This window comes from Taudactylus pleione, unplaced genomic scaffold, assembly GCF_031769625.1.
Source record: "Taudactylus pleione unplaced genomic scaffold, aTauple2 ptg000066l, whole genome shotgun sequence".
Lineage (NCBI taxonomy): Eukaryota > Metazoa > Chordata > Amphibia > Anura > Myobatrachidae > Taudactylus > Taudactylus pleione.
In genome coordinates, this window is record NW_028284468.1 from 16358 (window position 1) to 35346 (window position 18989).

Here is an 18989-nt window from a genome sequence, read left to right on the forward strand (position 1 = left end):
GGGGACGATAGACGCCCGCCCAGTGCTGTATTCCTGCCGTTTTGTTGGCTCATTATATGGTTGTGTGACTGCATGTGTTCCCTGCAGTGGTTTCTTCTATTCTCCTTCAGCCGGTTTTGTCTGTTCTGTGGTCTTCTCCTTCTCATTTTTTTCCTGTTGTCCTCCGTCTCCTCTTGGGCTCAGTTTCTTAAACTGGGGCTGATGGGGCATAGAGGGGGAGGAGCCAGTCACACTTCTTAATTATTTAAAGTGCCAGGCTCTACTCTACCACCGTCTATACCCCACTGTCTTGAGCTCCAGTGTCCCCTGTGGAATCGGAGAAAGGGATTTATCGGTAAGTACCAAAATCCTGTTTTTATCCTTGGAAGGGCAACAAATTGTTTTCCATGTCATTGCAATTGCTTTCTTTTCATGGAATGTCTCTCATTTCCAAATTTGTTTTAGTTATAGATCGTTCAACAAAGATTTAAAGAGCAAAATATATGAAAGCGATATAATGAATAGAAACCCTATCGGGTCGCTGTGCTCCTTTAAAAAATAAAATAGCTGATTAATGAGTGAAAGGAGAGGTTAAGTAGGAATTCCTGTCTTTGGGATGGGTACAGGATGCTGACGCTCGGGATCCCGGCGGTCAGAATCCCGACACTGGCATCCCGATTGGTTAGAATACTGACACTTGTCAGTAATCTAACCCTCCCCCTCTCCCTACCCTAACCCTCCCTCCCCGGTGCTTAAACCTAACTTCCCCGCACCCTAGACCTAACCCTCCCCCCAACCCCACTAACCTTCGGGGTTCCGGCAGTCAGGATGCCAGCGCCGGGATTCTGACAAGTGTTGGGATTCCGATGCCGGAATCCCCGCGGTAGGGATATTGCCCGCATCCCCTATTTTCATATGCGAGTATTTGTTTATAAACAGTGATGGGCCCACCCTCATATAATCTTGTTATACAGTACGATGACTGATGTAAGGTGTACTTTATTTACATCTGCTGTTTGTATTTTATTTGCAGAATAGTGAATAATACTCATCATTTATTTCAGATCTCCAATCAGGGGTGTCCACAAGTGGGAGCTCCGGTGCAGCAAGTGCTAGTACTGGGTTGCCCCAACACCTCACCTACACATCCTATATTCTGAAACAGACTCCTCAGGTATGTACATCATTGATGGCGCAAAGTATTAAAGGACAGTGTCTTAAAAATCCTCTGTGCGTATTTGTTCCTGTCAAAGTGGAATATATAATATATAAAATCCCTTCTTCATGCCATAGAGGAAACAGGCATTACCATGGGTATAGGCTGGAGCAGGAGGAGTCCGGGCACCAACGAGTTAAACCTTTTTTCTCTAAGCAGCCCTGTCTCCTCTGCTATACCCCACCCCCATCCCCAGGTAGGCCAGTTTAGTTAGCAATCCCAATGCAGGAGGGAGAAGGAGAAGCAACACATACACACAGGTCCCAACACTCAGAAACGCCAAAACGAGGACTGGAAGCAGAGTAAAAACCCTGCATACCCGGTGCGTCAGTGTGGGTGCCCTGTGTCCCCTATGGATTCCGAAGAAAAGTATTTAACTAGATATAACCATAAATCTCCTTTTATTCTTCATGCCATAGGGGGACACAGGCATTACCATGGGACGTCCCAGATCTATCCCAGTAAGAGAGAGGATGTGCCATGCACCAAGGACCGGAGGACCTCCACAACGTCCAAAGAGGTCTCCTCTGTAAAACAATCAGGTGCCTAAAAAAAACTGATAAAATAAACAGCGCTATAATTTAACATATCAAAAATGCATATATAAGATGGAATGGATTTGTGTGATAAAAAAAATATTTTTAATAATAGATCAAGGTTGACTAGCCTCATCTATTACAGCAGCTTTAGAAACACTACCCTATGCAGCGCCTGAATTAGAACCAATTGATAGTTCTTCCTTTTACCCAAAAAAAGGGACTCCGATTTTCAGAGTGATGAGAAACCTAGAGACTACCTTGGGAAGGTAGCCTAAGCGACTTCGAAGGACGACCCGGCCCAAGTGAAAAACTCAGACATGGGTTGCGACAGAATAGTGCGCCCAAGTCGACGCAATAGCCGGCAGGAAGATCAACTTCCATGTAAACTAACTGTAAATGTACACCGAGGGCAAAGGCTCAAAGGACAACGACTGAAGAGCCCAAAGCACCAAAGACCAGTGCCACCTATGGAAGTGCTGAGAAGGTGAAGTTCGGCAAGCCCCATTAAAGAACCTGGAGCTGAAAAACATCTGGGTGAAAAGCCCATACACCGGCATGTACATCCTGGCGGCTGAGGAAGTTCGCTTTCCAATTCCAAACCCTGGAAAAGAAAACCGCTGACCGAGCCGGATGATGATGTTGGCCAGTTGAAAAATGCTGCTTGTCAGCTCTTTGCTTGCCCCCTTGGGTATCATCACACCTGTCTCTCAGAGGTGTCATAGGCTATATCCCTGTGCCGTAGGCTATATCCCAAGCTATATTAATGTGAGAAGCTAATGACTAATGGAATTGTGCTTAATGCTGATCTCCACAAGCAGACTTACTTGCATCATCCAACACTAGGTAAAGCCCAATAACAAGTATATTTCTATGGTCATGCCTTAATGTGAAAAAAAGAATGTAAGCTCTCACAAGCAGGACCCTCTTCCCTCATGTGCTTCTTCTTACATTTTCTTCTACTCCTTACTCCCCATAAGGGCACCTAACACGGGACCGCCAACTTCCTGCTGCTTATTGTGAGTGCTTTAATCACTATTGCAGCAATGTATATAAATCGTGTCCTTGTCCTGCACTGTAATGTACTGTAAGTTACTTGTTTCTTGTTCACGTATTATGTTATGTACTATGTAAGGCGCTGCGGAACACTTGTGGCGCCATATAAATAAAGGATGATGATAATAATAATAATTATGGTAGAAACATACAAAGGGAAACCTAAAAAAAATAGTATATACAATTGCGTATATCTGTTTTATCTAGCATATTTGTTTTGATGTTTATTTTACAGGGCACATTTTTAGTTGGACAGCCATCACCACAGACATCTGGGAAACCAGCCACCACTAACGTGGCAGCTCAGGGCAGCGCCGGAGCCACTGCGCAGGGACAACCAACATTGAAAGTAACTGCAGGACAGAAAAGTGCTATAATTGCACAGGTAAAGGTTGGTCTCCGCTTATGGCCTATTTAGTACAATACATCTACTCAACTGCTGACTGTGTAGTACTAATGATAAGCTTTTGTTATCCAAGATTATTATATCTCTACCTTGATAGCAAGTTCTTGTGTGCAGACTTTTATTATTTTAGGGAAAATGTACTGTACTTTGTATTGCAATATATAAGTACTGTATAGCAGATGTTGTGCAAGTGTTCTGTGACCACAATTACGCCACAGGCTAATTGTATGAAGGGCACTGAACTCTGATTTGTGTTCTGATTAGATCTCAAAGTGGAGTTTACATTTCTATGACAATAGCTATTAATGTATTATAAAGAATAATGCAAAGTATTTTAATCCCTATTTTCATAAAATGTTGCTTTTGCATACTTTTATAGTTTATTTATGTATTCTACTTCAGGGTCCATAGGGGGTCCACAGGGTTAACCTTGGGGGTATAGGTTGGGAACCAAATCCGGGCACCACGCAGTTAAAGCTTTTAGCTCCCAGGATGCACTTGGGTCCACTCTCCCTATAACCCCACCCCCAGCCAGAGGCACCTCAGTTTAAGTTGTGCCCGGCCGGAGTCGGGTCACCGTTTAGTGCAGTGGGGAGCTGATTAACAGCCCCTAAGCTTTATTTTTTCTAAGTACAGAGTTTTTTTATTTTTACTTTGGACTTTCAGAGCGGCAGCGTCGGACTGTCCATAGGACGTCTAAGCTGCCGCTCCGTCACCCCGCCGGCGCTGAGACGCCAGTACAGATCTGGTGATCTCAGCGGGACCCCAGAGTCTGTACTAGCCGGACTCTGCGGGCACCCAGGACTGCTGCCGGATCTACGGGGAGCAGGTAAGGTCGCGGATCACCGCTTGCGGTGATCCGCGCATTTAATATGCAGTCCTGTGCCTCCGGTCTCCGGGGACAGACCGGAGGCGCCGGCAGTGGCGGCGGGCCCCCCATACCCCGTGTGTCCACTAGACCACCAGGGACTTACTGATCGGCGCTGGGAGCCGGCGTCCCGGGAGGTTAATAGCCGGCCAGGGGGAGGAAGCTTTCCCTGTTACAGCGGCTCCTCCCCTCAGCTCAGCGCGCCTTTCAGTATGTATAGTCTGGCGTCGCTGAGCTGCTTCCTCCGCGGGCCACGCTTCTTCTGAGGTCTCCAGCGTCCATTTTCTTGTGGTGCAGCAGCAGAGCTCCGGAGATGGCAGTGAGTCCAGTCCCCCCTGCGTACCTCACCATCAGGTCAGTGTACACAGCGCTGTAGCCTTCCCAGACACTGAATCTGGGTAAGTTGAATGCAGTGTAATAGTGCAGTATATTATATGACATGTTTATGTATATATGTATATATCTGCATGGTATGTGACTTATGCTAGTGCTGACTGTCTGTATTTAATTCTCTCACCTGTCAGTGTATATCTATCCCTTTTCCTTATCTGCCCTAATACAGCTGTACTTAGGGTGGAACTGAGACCTCACATTTATATACTCGTTGATATTTGTGAGGTTTGTCACATACTGTTGCGTGCTGCACGTTGCCACATTTTCGTTGGAACTGTGTGTTGCATACGCTGAAAATGGGTCCCTGCGGCTAATTTTAGCATCAGTCAGGACCAGTATAGCACTGCTTGATATTTCCGCCAAGATTGGTCAGATATGTTTGACCAGGAGATAGAGCGTTATACTGCACCCATTTTTGCTATCCTGCAAGTCATGTGCTGCAGGTGTTAGTGCGGAGGATTTGTTTCATAAAGGGTTCTGTGTGTGGCGTCATCTGGTGCCGGCCCCTTTCACGACCCCCTTGGGAGATTTGTTTTCTCGGGATCCTCTCAATTGCGGATCGCCGGGTGGGCCCCATTGTTGTACCTCACCTGGGGGTTACTTCACCATAATGCCCTTTTCATCTCAGGGTATCTCGCAGTTTCTTGCACTCTTCCCCTGTGACACAGACTACTGCTCCCTGCAGGGGTTTTTCGCAGTATATGAAATCCCCCTGGTGCCACCATAGTCTGTCATTCCCCTTGCAGGGATTTCCACGGCCACCCTGGGTGGATGTCGTTTTCTACAAAACGCAAATTGGCGTGGTTGACGCCCTGTGGTTACTTCCCAGTTGGCTCTGCGTGAACTGGATACTGTTTTGGGCTCTTTTCCTCTTACACGGGGGGAAGCCTATTTCAAGTATTATTATCCCTGCTTTGGGCTGGTGGCAGGTCCATTCTGGTTAGAGTGAATGTTGACCTGTACCTGTATCATACACCCTCAGTATTGCGTGCCTTCTGGTTCCCTGTTGCTGACTAGCGGGGGGATTGCATGGCGGGACTCTGGCTGTTGTCAGTTATGAGGTATTACAACAGTGTTTGGCCTCCTGTCCCAAATTCCCTGAGGGTCATCACGAGCCCCTCATGGGGTGGATGGGCGTGTTACTCGTCAGATTACAGACGTGACTATGCATCCCATTCCTGCGTGGTCGGATTCTTCTGATCCATAGGTGGTAACTCTGCCTGAAATCAGTATACTCGCTTTCAGGGGTTGTTACCCATCCTACCATGGCTATAGCATGGTTGGTTAATACTATTGCATACTGAGCTGATGCATTTGTAATGTTTTTTCCCCACCAACACGTCTGGGGTTCAAATGTATTTGGTCGCTCATGTAATATATGCAGTTGTCATAGGTGGACATGCCTATATTGGATACCAGTCTCCTAACTTTCAGAGTTCCGGCTGCGACGGTATCCTCCGTAATACCCTATGGCTGCGCTCTGGGAATGCAGAGGTGCAGATACCATCTATAGGGTAGATCTTGTTGGGTCCTGACCTTGACAGTGGCAGTACAAATTTCCCGCCTTCAGCTATGCCCACTACAGGGCCTCAGACTAAGTCTATTAAGTCTTTTTGTCCTCTGGGTCAGCCTAAAGGTCTGTTTCTTCAACCGAGCAGGCCTGGACTGCCAGCCGATCCTGCTTCTGAACCTACGGATATATCGTCAGCATGACAAGACAGGCCTACCACTGGGAGATGGCGATTTTCTCAGTTCGCCCGGTACTAGTGTCTAGTTTCCGCGGCTACGTGGGTAGGAGGGTACGCCCTCTCTTTGCTCAGGCGGCCTATTTCCATGTGATGATACGCAGGCCCTTATTCGGACCCGAACGGGCACTTACAGAGACCTTGCCTCAGCATGGACTGAGGTTTGCTGTATCACAGCACTTACGGTTTTCGGGCTCTGCCTGTTGGGACTGTTCTCAGCCCCACAGGGGTTTACCAGCGTTTTGGATTTTCTGACAGTTCTTCTGTTCAGTATATCCCAATGCTCCTGTACCTGGATGGCCTCCTGCTCTTAGCAGGATCACCGGGGTATTTTACAGCCGGGTCAGGTTGACTGTGGCTTCTTCAGGGTGCAGAAGTTTAATCAATGGGGAAAAAGTCCTCCCTGCATGCCTCTCTGGGTATTCTTCACCTAGGAGCCCTGCTGGATTCTCAGAATCTGAGAATTCTTCTGGCGTAAGACGGCATCTCCACTCTTCCATTAGGAGTACATGGATGTCTGCGCAGTCGACATATGTCTTTGCACTCTGGGATGCATGGTCCACTATTCAGTGTCTGCCTTTGGAAGGGTGGAATGGGCATGGTTCCATTCCAGGCCTTTCCATAATTGGCTTATCTCCAGATGGAACAAGTTTTTTTCTGTCTGATCACTGTTCAAATGATGCTGCTCTCCCCGGAGGCAAGTCTGTCCCTTTTCGGGTGACTATGACCATCTCGTCCAGGGTATTCTTTGCTAAGGACAGTGTCTGGTTCGCATCCATTTCAGTGCAATTGGATGTCTGTCGATTCCACCCTGTCAATTAACTTGTTGGAACTTTAGCCTGTCTTGGGCCTTCACTCTGGCATAGCCCTTGTTTCTCGGTGAACCTGAAAAAGTTCAGTCCGACAGGGTCAGAACAGTGGCTTCCTTTTTAGCAATACTGTTCGTTGGGTGGCAATGTCAGGTATGTCATACATTCGGACATTGTCTGAGGGTCTCCTCCCGACCATCTCGACAGTGTTCATTTCAGGTGCTCTCCATTGGGAAGCGGGAGTCCTCAGCCGTTACGACGTGCATCCCGGGGACTAGTCTCTTCCCCAAGAGAGGTGAGCAGGGGGGGGGGGCCCTCCTGAGGTGACACTCATGGCCTTCTGACTCTATCACACTATGGTGTTACAGTCCAACTCTGGGGATTCTGAAGCAACCTTCAGTGACTCTTTGTCGGTGAAGGGGTTCTTCCAATTTGCGTACCTGTGTTCTCCAGTCTCCATTCTTCCTCGAGGGAAGTGTTTCAATCGAGACAGAGATGCTTTCCTGCTGGTGGCTCCTGATTGCCCCAGATGTCAGGGGTACTTGGTTTTTCGGAGTCTCTCCATCGATACTCCATTCCTGATGCTTCACTACCCAGACCTGTTGTCTCAGGGTCCTGGGGTTTGCCTTGGACCTGGGTCGTTTGTCTGTGACTACGTCCCTACAGTGGTCTTTACGGCTTCCATGGCTTTGTCATCGTTGGAATGATTGGAGCACATGGATCAGCTTTTGCTGGGACCTACCACAAACTGTGGCAGCCATAATTCTTACGGTATTATACCTATCGATACGATCCTCTGGTGTCCAGGATTTCCAGATATTCTGGCATTCCTTCCGGCTGGCTTGGGTTTCACCCTCGGCCTGGCCTTCCTGACAGTGCAGATCTCTACACTGTCAGTATGATTAGGTTATGGAATTGCTCCGCTCTGATATCCAGTTCATCCTTTGGAGTGTTTTCTGGATTATGCCTCCATTTGTCCTCCCTAGGGACTCCTTGGGAGTTAGGAGTGGTTCTTCGTTAACTCCGGGGAAAGTTAATGGAACCGCTGGTTGTGATAGCCATTACATGGTCTATTGCTTTGGCTTTCTCTCTTTCTATCAGGGAGTTTATATCAACCAGGTGAGTGTCGGAATTGGGAGCGTTCTCATGTGGCTCCCTCTTCTGGAGGGCATCTTGTCAGGGTGTGAGTTGCTCTCACCCTGTGTTTCTTCTTAGTGATTTTCAGGTTCCATATTATTCTGGAACTTATGGTGCGGCCATTCAGTCCCCAGTCCTCTCGGCTGGTGTGGCCTCATTGACTGAGGTCCGGCCTCTGTGGATTTATGTGATCCATTCAAGTTCCTGACGGAAATCGGACTCCTTATTGGTGGTCTGAGATTTCTGGTTTTAACAGGAAAGGATGGCCGGCCTATGGCCATATGTTGGCTGGACGGCCTCGTATGTCTTCTTCAGGGGCCTACCCATGGGTAGGCCTTTCTGTTGTTGCTGCTTGTTTTTTCTCGGGCCATGTGGGTGGCTCGCTGTGGCGCCTTGGCTGTTTTGCCTTGCTAGGTGGCCACGTGGTCTTCTGTCAACACCTTTTTAAGGTTCTAGGCATTGTTTTCCTTTGCCTCTCAGGATGCTTCCTTTTTGGCGGCGGATTCTCCTCTCAGCACAGGAGCGTCCCCTCCCTTGGTTGAACTGCTTTGGGACATCCCCAAGGTCAACCCTGTGGACCCCCTATGGACCCTGAAGTAGAAAACAAGAGATATGGTAAGAACTTACCTTTGTTATCTCTGTTTCTGCGAAGTCCATAGGGTCCACAGGGCGCCCGCCCTGACGCACCTGGCTTCAAATGGGCTGTGTGACTGGTCACCGGTTTTCCGTCTCCCATTTCTATGAGTATGGTTATCGAGTGTTCCAGTTTTCTCTCTTTTTTTTTTTCTCCTCCTCCGGCCTTTGGCTACTTACAAACTGAGGTGCCTCTGGCTGGGGGTGGGGTTATAGGGAGAGTGGACCCAAGTGCATCCTGGGAGCTAAAAGCTTTAACTGCGTGGTGCCCGGATTTGGTTCCCAACCTATACCCCCAAGGTCAACCCTGTGGACCCTATGGACTTCGTAGAAACAGAGATAACAAAGGTAAGTTCTTACCATATCTCTTGTTTTTTTTACCCTCTATCTTTAACAATAGAAATAGCCAGTCGTGTATTTTGGAAAGATTATAGAACAAGCTGCTTTGTCATGGAAGGGGGCTGGGTGGTCCCGTTGCTGGGTGGTACTATACATGTTAGAACCACCCTTGGGTGTTCAGTGGACTTTGGGCCTGATTCAGAGCCGGACGCTATTTGCGCTCGCTCGTCAAGAAAATAGGGGTGGCTATTCAAATGAACCGTTCGCTGTTTGCGGTCTGTTCACGCCTCTAGGTCTGAACGAGCGTACAAAACTTGCGGTCGTTGTTTGGGAAACTACGCCCCCTGTCCACTCGCATCCTACGTCATGTCCGCTATTTATTAGATTAGTCGAGTACATCGACCAGGGTATGAGCTGCTCGCTATTCTTGTGGTTGGTTTTTGCTACCACAATTTTGCGAGCAGTTCGGGCTATAAAATAACCCAGTGACGTGGTCAATGACGCTGCTGTTTTAAATATGCACACCCATAAAACGCCCGTTTTGACCTTTAAGCACGCCTGCGATCGGATCTCCACTCCCCGTTTTCAAGCACCTTCCCCTGTTACCACCCACATACGCCTCTTTCTGTCACTCAAATTATCAGGCATTCGCTATTTTTTCGAGCACATGAATTTCGGCCACACTGAGTGGTTCGCGCATGCGTATTACGATCCGTACGCATGCGCAGTTGGGCAAACATCGCTCGGAGCGAACGAGCAGCCACTTGCGTCCGGCTCTGAATCAGGGCCTTTGTCTGGTGCGTACACACTTGCCGAAATTTTGGACGACTGAACGATAACGATGTAGTTCTTGTTCAGTCGTTCACTATATCGGCCAGCGTGTATGCTAAAACGATAACGACCAACGATGCGCGCTCCCGCAGGTCGTTGGTCTTTGTCGTTCATCGCCCGAACATGCAGGCCAACCTGACGATATTGTCAGGCTGCTGCATGCTCCGGGATGAGGGAGGGTAGCAACTGAACGATATCGTTCATGATATCATTCAGTGTGTGTGCTCAATGTCGTTCATGATATCGTTCAGTGTGTGTGCTCAATATCGTTCATGATATCGTTCAGTGTGTGTGCTCAATGTCGTTCATGATATCGTTCAGTGTGTGGCCAGTGTCGTTCATGATATCGTTCAGTGTGTGTGCTCAATGTCGTTCATGATATCGTTCAGTGTGTGTGCTCAATGTCGTTCATGATATCGTTCAGTGTGTGTGCTCAATGTCGTTCATGATATCGTTCAGTGTGTGTGCTCAATGTCGTTCATGATATCGTTCAGTGTGTGTGCTCAATGTCGTTCATGATATCGTTCAGTGTGTGCTCAATGTCGTTCATGATATCGTTCAGTGTGTGTGCTCAATGTCGTTCATGATATCGTTCATGTGTGTGGCCAATGTCGTTAACGACATTGAGCACACCCCTGCCGGGAGCGAATCGTCCAGTGTGTATGCCCCATAAGGCAGCTGTGAGGGAGGAAGTGAGAAATGAAGCAGATGATCTGTATGTATGGAAACATAATTTATGAAAGTTTGATTTACATTTTATATTTGTTTGAAGGGCTAAGGTATATACTAAAATGTGTATCATAATAAACTATGTTGTGTCTGTTTATACCAGTATTTTCAGCATTAATCTCTTCTAACCCTCTATAGACTGATTTCAGCTTACAGTGTATCCTAATCACAATTCTTTTTTTTTTTTTTTTGTTTCTTTTGGTTAAATTCATGTTTTAGGCAAACAGCAGTTCGGCTGGATTAGTAAAATTATCTGACAATGTACTGAAGTCTATACCAGCAACATCTCAGGCACAGAAGCCTGGTACCACACTAGTAAGGGTTGCAGGGGGTGTTATAACAGCTGCCAGTACATCACTACCATCTGTGCCTGCAAATGGACCTGCTCTACAGGTACGGTACAGGTGTGCTGCTGTCTTCATTAATATGCTATGACTTGTCATTGTGCACTTCTAGAAATGCTTGGAAAGGCAAATGAATCGTCTCATTTTTGTTGTTTCCTATATGAACTGAATAGTTACCATTTGTTTTGAAACCTTTTGATACATTTATTTTTCCTGTGGGAGGACTGTTTGTTTGCCATAGTACACATCTATAACCAGTGGAATGTTAGTTCTTTGGATAAACCTTTTCATAATAAATAACCTTTAATTGGAACAACTGTTTTGAGTGGTCTCATTAACCTTTTGTATCCATTGAACTTACATTCCACCGGTTACAACATTCATGTTGGCTGTTGCAAGAAATAACATAGATTGAGATGTGTTGTCACTCTATGGGATGTGCTTACTCCTCTCTTCTGCTTCATAATGCACGTGCCGAGCCACTATAGGGCATAGGGTAACTCTCTCGCCTACACTTTCAGCAATTGGCTGCCTGGTGAGCAATGAAGAGGAGAGTGAGGGGCTTTCCTTTTTGTTAGTGCCTACAGAGCCTGGTGACGGCGACTACTGGTCTTGCACGACTGCCAGGCTGTATACTTGCACCAATAATGCATATAACTGTTGAAGGAGCAGAAATATACACACAATTAGAGGGGAACAAAGTACAAAATAATAATCCAAGAAATAATGGGGGGAACCAGATATCAGTAATAACCCAGCACATCTGATCGTGTTTCTTCCCGAAATTAAAAAAGTGGAATGCTTTTACTAGGGTGTTTGTCTAGTAAAATCGTTGCCCTTTTACATTTCAGGCATAATCACTATCGGAAGCGCTGGGTATTGGAACCCGACATTTAGTAAATAAACCCCCTGGAGTTTCCAAGCAGAACCATCTGCACATGATTTTACAGTATAGGGGGGCTCATGGCTCCATTTTCTGCCAGTAGCACCATTCTACTTTTAATTACTTTCAGATCCGATCACTCTCATGTATAGAAATCTGTTTTACCTGGATGATAATAAAATGAAACGCTTATAATAAATCTTAGTATGAAAATAGATGTTTTATGCATACATACAATTTTATGAGCCGTAACGGAACCCCTATGTGGTGGACGTTCTTCTCTAGGAGCTGAATGTGAATGAACATAAGTACTATACAGTATAGGAATGTTATAGGTTTGTGCCGTGGACCTGCACTTTCCTCAGCCTGTAGAAGCTTTCATCCCTCGTTATTACATCACCATGTTAAAACAATGTTAGGTTTTTGTTCATTCTTTATAATTTCTTTAGTAAATCCTATATGAGTGTTCATCCGTTTAGAACCCTGGGGTATAGTAGGGATGTGCCTGGCCACATGAAAGCTCAGGCTCCTTCCCCCTCTATACCCCAATTTGGCTATCGCTGGATTCCATTTTGTTTTCGAGAGCTGCTCTTTATCTTTTCATCACTTCTTCATTCTGTACAGGCGGCAGAAGGGACCAGCAGCTCTGCATCCCCCGCTGCATCATCAAGTAAAGTTTATGTCCAGCAACACGCTGCTACGCCTAGCACCAGCCATGTAAAGTCCCTGGGGAGCAGTAAATGCGTCTCGTTATCCGTATCGGCAGTGTCATCAAGAACCACACTCAGCCCAGCTCCTAGCAACGCTGCGTTAGCAGGTACTGATAACACGCATCACACAACATATTGTTATGGAGATCTACCTGTAAGTGTATATTACGTATGTCTGTGGATGGCTGTATAGTGTTTCTCAGCAATAGCATATTACGTATAGCAGAACTTAGTGTGCCATAGTCCCTATTCCAAACCGCACTGTTTTTCCCAGGTGGCCCTGGCTGATTTTATGACCACATCCATAGGTATTGTTGTGTGAAATAGTTTTGTATGCTTGCTGTGGTTTTCTATTCTCCATGGCAGAGGTTCCCAAAAGCAGTCCTCAAGGATCTATAACAGCTCAGGTTTTAGAGATATCCATGGTTGGGCACAGGTGGTTAAATCAATTTGACAGAGGTACTAATGTGGTCAAGCGTGGATATCGTTAAAACCTGGACTGTTGGGGTGCCTTGAGGACCTAGGGCCTGATTGATTACGGATCACTATTGCGATCGCAGCTGTGATTACGCACGCGGTTCTGCTACTTAATTATGCTAATGTTTGCAACTGCTCACCCAGCAAAGAGACGCCCACTACCGTTTTCTCCCATCCGTAAGACCTCGCAATTCTGCGTATACATCGGTAACATCGGACCCTCACGCACAATTACAGCCGGTCTGACCTGTCTCAGAAATTGCTAACCTCGTTGCACGCAGTGAGTACTCAGGCTGTGTATGCCGTTACAGTGGCTAATTTATGCACAGACAGGCACACCTGCGTTTCACCGACCACTCCCTCATCACCACCCCCAAACGCTGATGTATCGCCATTCACTCTGCGATGGCCTTGTATTTGCGTACATGATCGCAATCCTAACCTGCGCACTGTGGTGCATGCGCAGTATGCACCATCACCGATCAGCGTACACTGTTGCAAATGCAATCCATGATGAATCGGGCCCCTAGTTTGGGAACCTCTACTCCATGGTACAAAGCAAATAGTTGTCATTTGAAGAGACAGAGCGCATGGAATAACATCCTTTGCGCTCTCAAAGCTGTAGGGATGGGATTTAATTACGCAAAATAAAAAACCCAGCTAATAAATTGGTGTCGCTCAAAAAATGTAAATGATCACTTAGGAAAAAAATACATTTTTATTAGGAACCTTCTAGTAAAATAGGCAAAGTTTGAGTTCTGGGAATTAGGGCGCACAGTTAGATAACTGCAGCAATATATGCATTACGTTTAAAAATATATATATATTTCTTAGACTAACACAGCCTCCTACCCTATATATACATTAATAAAAGCAGAATGCTTCATTAGATGCCATGTATTAAGAAAGGCCAATACCATTATACTATTTGCTTGCTCTTTAAACACAGTCTGTTAAAAGTAGGTTGTGTAACAGTCCTGGTGAGAAATTAGAGCACATATCTCAGAGAGCTTGGCTCACCCACACCCCGTACCAGAGGGGAGTAACCTGGATCAGGAGTTAGATGCTCTAGTCTGTAATGAGCTGTGTCAGTACCACTGGATATACTCAGCCAAGCCAGGTCCGATTCAGAAAAGACAGGTTACTGCAGCCAGAACTCAAGTACCCACCAGGGAGATGAAATGCTCAATAATTGTGGCAGGGAGAGTTCTATAGAGCCATAGGCTTCAAGAGCAAAGGCTGTGGGCTTTAACCCATAACCGTGTACCTGCTAGGATAAGAAGAGCATCTTATTCAGCTTAATACTGCACATTACCGAATTGTCACCCCCTCAGCACAAGATCACACGCATCTACGTAACAATATTCCATTCCTATTATATAGTGAGCAATTATAAAGGGTATGAGGCGCTTGTATGTGCCAGAAAATGTATATCAAATGGCAAAGCACTCAGCTGCTGCACTTACATATCAGGGCCTGGAATCCTGCTGAAATACAAAACACTATAGAAAGGGGCCTCACTCCTTGAAGTCGGAGCTCTAATAAAACTATAGACCGTCTGTCTCCCTACACTCCCATCAACCCTCCGTTCTGTCGTACCCTGATTTGGAGTTAGGTTGCAGCGTTTTACCCTTATGTTTACAGAATAAAAGCAAAGGAGAGAACTCCATAGGAAGAGTAGTACTGGTGTGTACAGCCTTAGGCTGCACTATTAACGTCCAATGTTTCTAAAGTAAACAACAGGGAAGCTTTTATTTATTTGCACAGTATGTTATAATGATCTGACACTCCCTACATCATTTACATCCCGTATTCACATTTCATTATTGTTAAACAATCTTTTATCCGCATTTATTTTCTTCTTACAGTTAAATCGGACCCAGACCCCAGCAGCACACTGCCGTTCCTCGCTGGCGTTCCATCCGTGAAGCTGGAACATCATTTAGAACTGGAATCCAGCGCTGTGAAGTAATTAACTCTGTTCATTCACCATCAGTCCCTTATTCCCTCCCCCTATAAACCAACAACTGGTAGTTATCAGATGGCGGTTTTGGTGATTTCATTTTGCAGGACACAAGATCAGTGATCTCTGAGTGTCCAGCTGTCTTCAGTTCTCCTGTCATAAACAGGAAGATATGGGGGAAGGGGGGGTGATGGTTATTTACAATGGAAGTCTGCTTGTAGGAATAGGCAAAATTCTCATTAATATTGGTGCAGGCCACAAGATGGCTGCCTCCTGGGAGTGGGTGATATGTACTATGAAAAATAGTAAAGCTTTTCTTAAAACAATGGTGACTCTCATTTAAATTGAGAAATTACTTGCTTTCAAAAAGTGCTGTCCATAAGTAATTGTTACCCAGGAAAGTCACCTATAGATTAGCACTTGCTGTGGTGCTGGTAACATGTATGTTGTTTGAGAGATTTATCAAACCTTCTACAGAGAAAAAGTGGAAAAGTTTCAGGTAGCAGCCAATCAACTTCTAGCTCTCATTCATCTAGCACCGTTTATTAAATGGTAGTTAGAAAAAGTGGAGAAGTTGCCCATAGCAACCAAATATCTTCTATTTCAGAGGTTTGATACATCTCCCATTGAGTGAGCAGATTATCTCAAAACACATTGTTCCCTTAAATACCATTTTTTGGAACAGTTATAACAAATAATATACATTTTAATTGCAAATTGAGTCTGTGTCGAATATATTCCTGAATATAATTGCAGGACAGAACATCTGCAGAGTTTCAAGCAACTGCTCACTGCAACTGTGAAGAAGGTTCCACTCATTGGTGAAAGAGGTAAGGCGTATAACCAGTAGTTTATCAAATGACTCTATAATTTGCCTTATAGCTCTCTTGTCCTTTTTATGATGACCTAGTATTTCAACTGGTGTGTGATAGGTAAATAGGACTACAAGCTAATATTTGCATGGATCAATCCCAAACCCTTAATTGCAGTTCACATGTTCAGGTCTCTAGCAGTTCACAATAAAAACACACACACGTACACGCACGTCTCTTCTACTAAAGGGCGCTGTCAAGGGATCAACACCATGCACAGCGACTAATAGTACAGTCCTATATTTTTCCTCCAATGTCCACTATATTAATGTCACAAGATATCGGTGAAGAAACCTAGACATTGGGCAGTGAGTAACTGCTGCTGGTCAATGGGCTGGAATCTACGACAGGGTCACTGAGAGGGGGAATTGGGGGGGTACTAATTTCCTGGACATGGACTTGTTTAAGGAACCCTCACCAGCTGTTAAGTGTTGTATATAGAGTTTTTCATAGAATTTTTTTTACGTAGAGATTATGGCCACGCCTCCTGGATTTGGCCACACCCCTTCTGTATTACCTGGGCCAGCTGTATGTTTTAACAGCCGTGTCATGGTGCATACACACGGTCAGATTTGATGAACGATTTTTACAACGATTTGAACGATTTCATCGACGATTGAACGATTTCTGACAGTATTAAAATGAATGAAATCGTCAAAATCTGACTGCAAACACAGTCGATGTCAGACATCGTTATCTGACATGCGGGAACGCGCATCACTGGACGATGCACGCCCTACATGTCAAAGATAATTTTTACAATCGTTATCGTTCATATCTGATAAGAAATGTGACTGTGTGTATGCACCATAAGACTGTCATTGACAGCCAGGTCTCAGATATGCAGCCAGATTGAGATAGACTAAAGGCCCCCATACATCAGCAATTGATTGCAGTAATCCTCCAATTTGCAATCGATTGTGTGTAAAAATCTTTCCCTTTTTCAATCGAATGTGGCATCTCTGCAATCGATTGAAAAAGGGAAAGATTTTTATATACAATCTATTGCAAATTGGAGGATTGCTGCAATCAATTGCTGATGTATGGGGGCCTTTAGATCTGCCTGCCCTGCACTAGGCACGCCGGCTGTGGATGTACATATGCTGACTGCAGGCTGGAAGATAATGAATAATTGCAGATCATAAGCAAATGCTTGTTGTAGTAAGTTTGTACTCCTGTATCTTGCTAAGTACCCTTTGTCTGGTTTATGCTGTTAGTAATGTAAGCAGAGTTTAAAGGTTTAGTGAGAGAAATCTCTGTTTTTGCTGTAGATGAAGATGGCAGCAACCCTTTCTGTGCAAGTTCATTGGAGCAGTATTACAGCTGGCACATTGGCAAAAGGAGAGCATCTGAGGTACTCTCTCTTCTTCCCATCCATTTGTCTTGTCTTTTATTTATAATATACTATAAACTTGTTCATGACTTTGAGTAAACCTAGATTAACCATTGTTTTAACGGTCAATATGTAGTTAACACATGTTATTAACTTTGCACTTTAGGTTGGGGAACCTTATCTGAAATAATAAAATAAGAAACTCCTACTCTCTATTGTCTCTGTTACCTCACTCAGCTCCCATGATCCCCACTTATTTAGGGCCCCATTTAGGAGATTTGGTTTCTCTGCAATTGCATTAATTTGGGTACAGGTACTGTAATACTGGCAGTGGTGGCTATGCCCTGGCCTGCCACCTAGATGGGATTATAGGAGGAAAGAAAGATGGGAGGATGGAGAAGGAGAGGAAAACGTAATGGCAGTGCCAGGCACAACAGCCAGCGACCCAGCAAATGACCATTCCAAAATACCAGCTAGCCTATCATTTCAATGGGATGCCTTCTGCATGAACCTTGCACGCTATATGGATAGGAAGTATAAATGTGAGAAATGAAATTAATACAACCTGCTCTCACCCTATGTAAGACATGAGTGAGCAGTATGTTGCAAGAAAAATGTGATGAAGTAATAACTAATAATGCCACCGTGCTTGTTCCTGCAATCCCAGAAATGTTTGTGTTGCAAGATACTTCCCAAAGGAGGAAAGTGGTGTATCCGCTAGGCTTTATGACAGGGACATGTTCAATATTAAGGGGGGTAATCAATTGAGCGCATGGTTTTCACCGCGTAAAACCTTGTGGATCATGCGCCCAATTTTGAATTACCGTGAGTATCCAATTTAAAAAAGTGCAGGGTTTTCTGCTTAGAAAATCCAGAGGGGCGTGGACAAAAAAAAAAAGATATTTACTGATCCGGTGGTCTCCGCGGCTCCCGGGCATCTCTCCTCCATCTGCACTGGGGAGGGGGCTGCTCGGAGATGTAGTTCTTCCTACTGCTGCCTCAGGAGGGGTTTGCACACACCTGGGGCTCACACACTCATACTTAAACTCACACACATACTTACACACATCGCTGCTGCAGAAGACCGGATCTCAATCCTGGAGGAAGAAGTCATCCCTTTGGAAGATGAGTAATTACTAATTAAGGTGATTGGAAACTTCCAATTGCTTAATTAGTTCATAGGGGGAGTGCTGCAGAGACAGGGGTGTATCTAGGGGTCTGAGCGCCCCAGGCAAAATAATGCACTGGTCCCCTCCCTCCCCCTCCCACACAGCTCTCCCCCCTCTCACATTCTAGATACAGCCAGGGTTACAAAGCATTTTCTGGCACGCAGTTATGTGGGGTTACTGGAAGTTACACACTGCAGCAGTGCAAGCGCATAGTTAGGAATTGGGACAGTCAGCTGGGTGTCCTGGCGGTGCGAGCGGCCATGGTGTGCAGCGCTTCCTGCTCAGTCATTTCACATCTCACTCAGATGTGTACATGAACAGGGGGTATCTACAAATGTGTCCTCATACATCTAGCCTCCTTACTCGCTAATAGCCCTTCTAAGTCGCGTCATGCCGTGGCGTTACTCGGTAGCGCAGAGCCACTTTTTGTGTGACTTTTACCTTCAAATGCGTCTTATTCGCAAAGTGATGTAAATAGTTAGCACAAGTGGCTTCTACATATAAAAATAAGCAGCATGCCTATATTCTCTGTGTGTCTGCGGGTGTATCTGCATGCTAAAC

The 18989-nt window shown here is 45.5% G+C and overlaps 1 protein-coding gene across 1 annotated transcript in view; it reads left to right on the plus strand.

Annotated features, from left to right (window-relative positions):
- Positions 1–18989, plus strand: part of LOC148534359 (YEATS domain-containing protein 2-like) — a gene marked incomplete at its 5' end in the record, with an annotated part of 42550 nt that overhangs the window by 14325 nt on the left and 9236 nt on the right. Inside the window, 7 exons of the mRNA XM_088466791.1 lie at positions 1044–1153; positions 3023–3172; positions 10897–11070; positions 12529–12721; positions 14960–15059; positions 15811–15884; positions 17198–17280. Of these exons, the coding sequence (XP_088322917.1) occupies positions 1044–1153; positions 3023–3172; positions 10897–11070; positions 12529–12721; positions 14960–15059; positions 15811–15884; positions 17198–17280 (884 nt within the window). The remainder of the gene's footprint in view (positions 1–1043; positions 1154–3022; positions 3173–10896; positions 11071–12528; positions 12722–14959; positions 15060–15810; positions 15885–17197; positions 17281–18989) is intronic.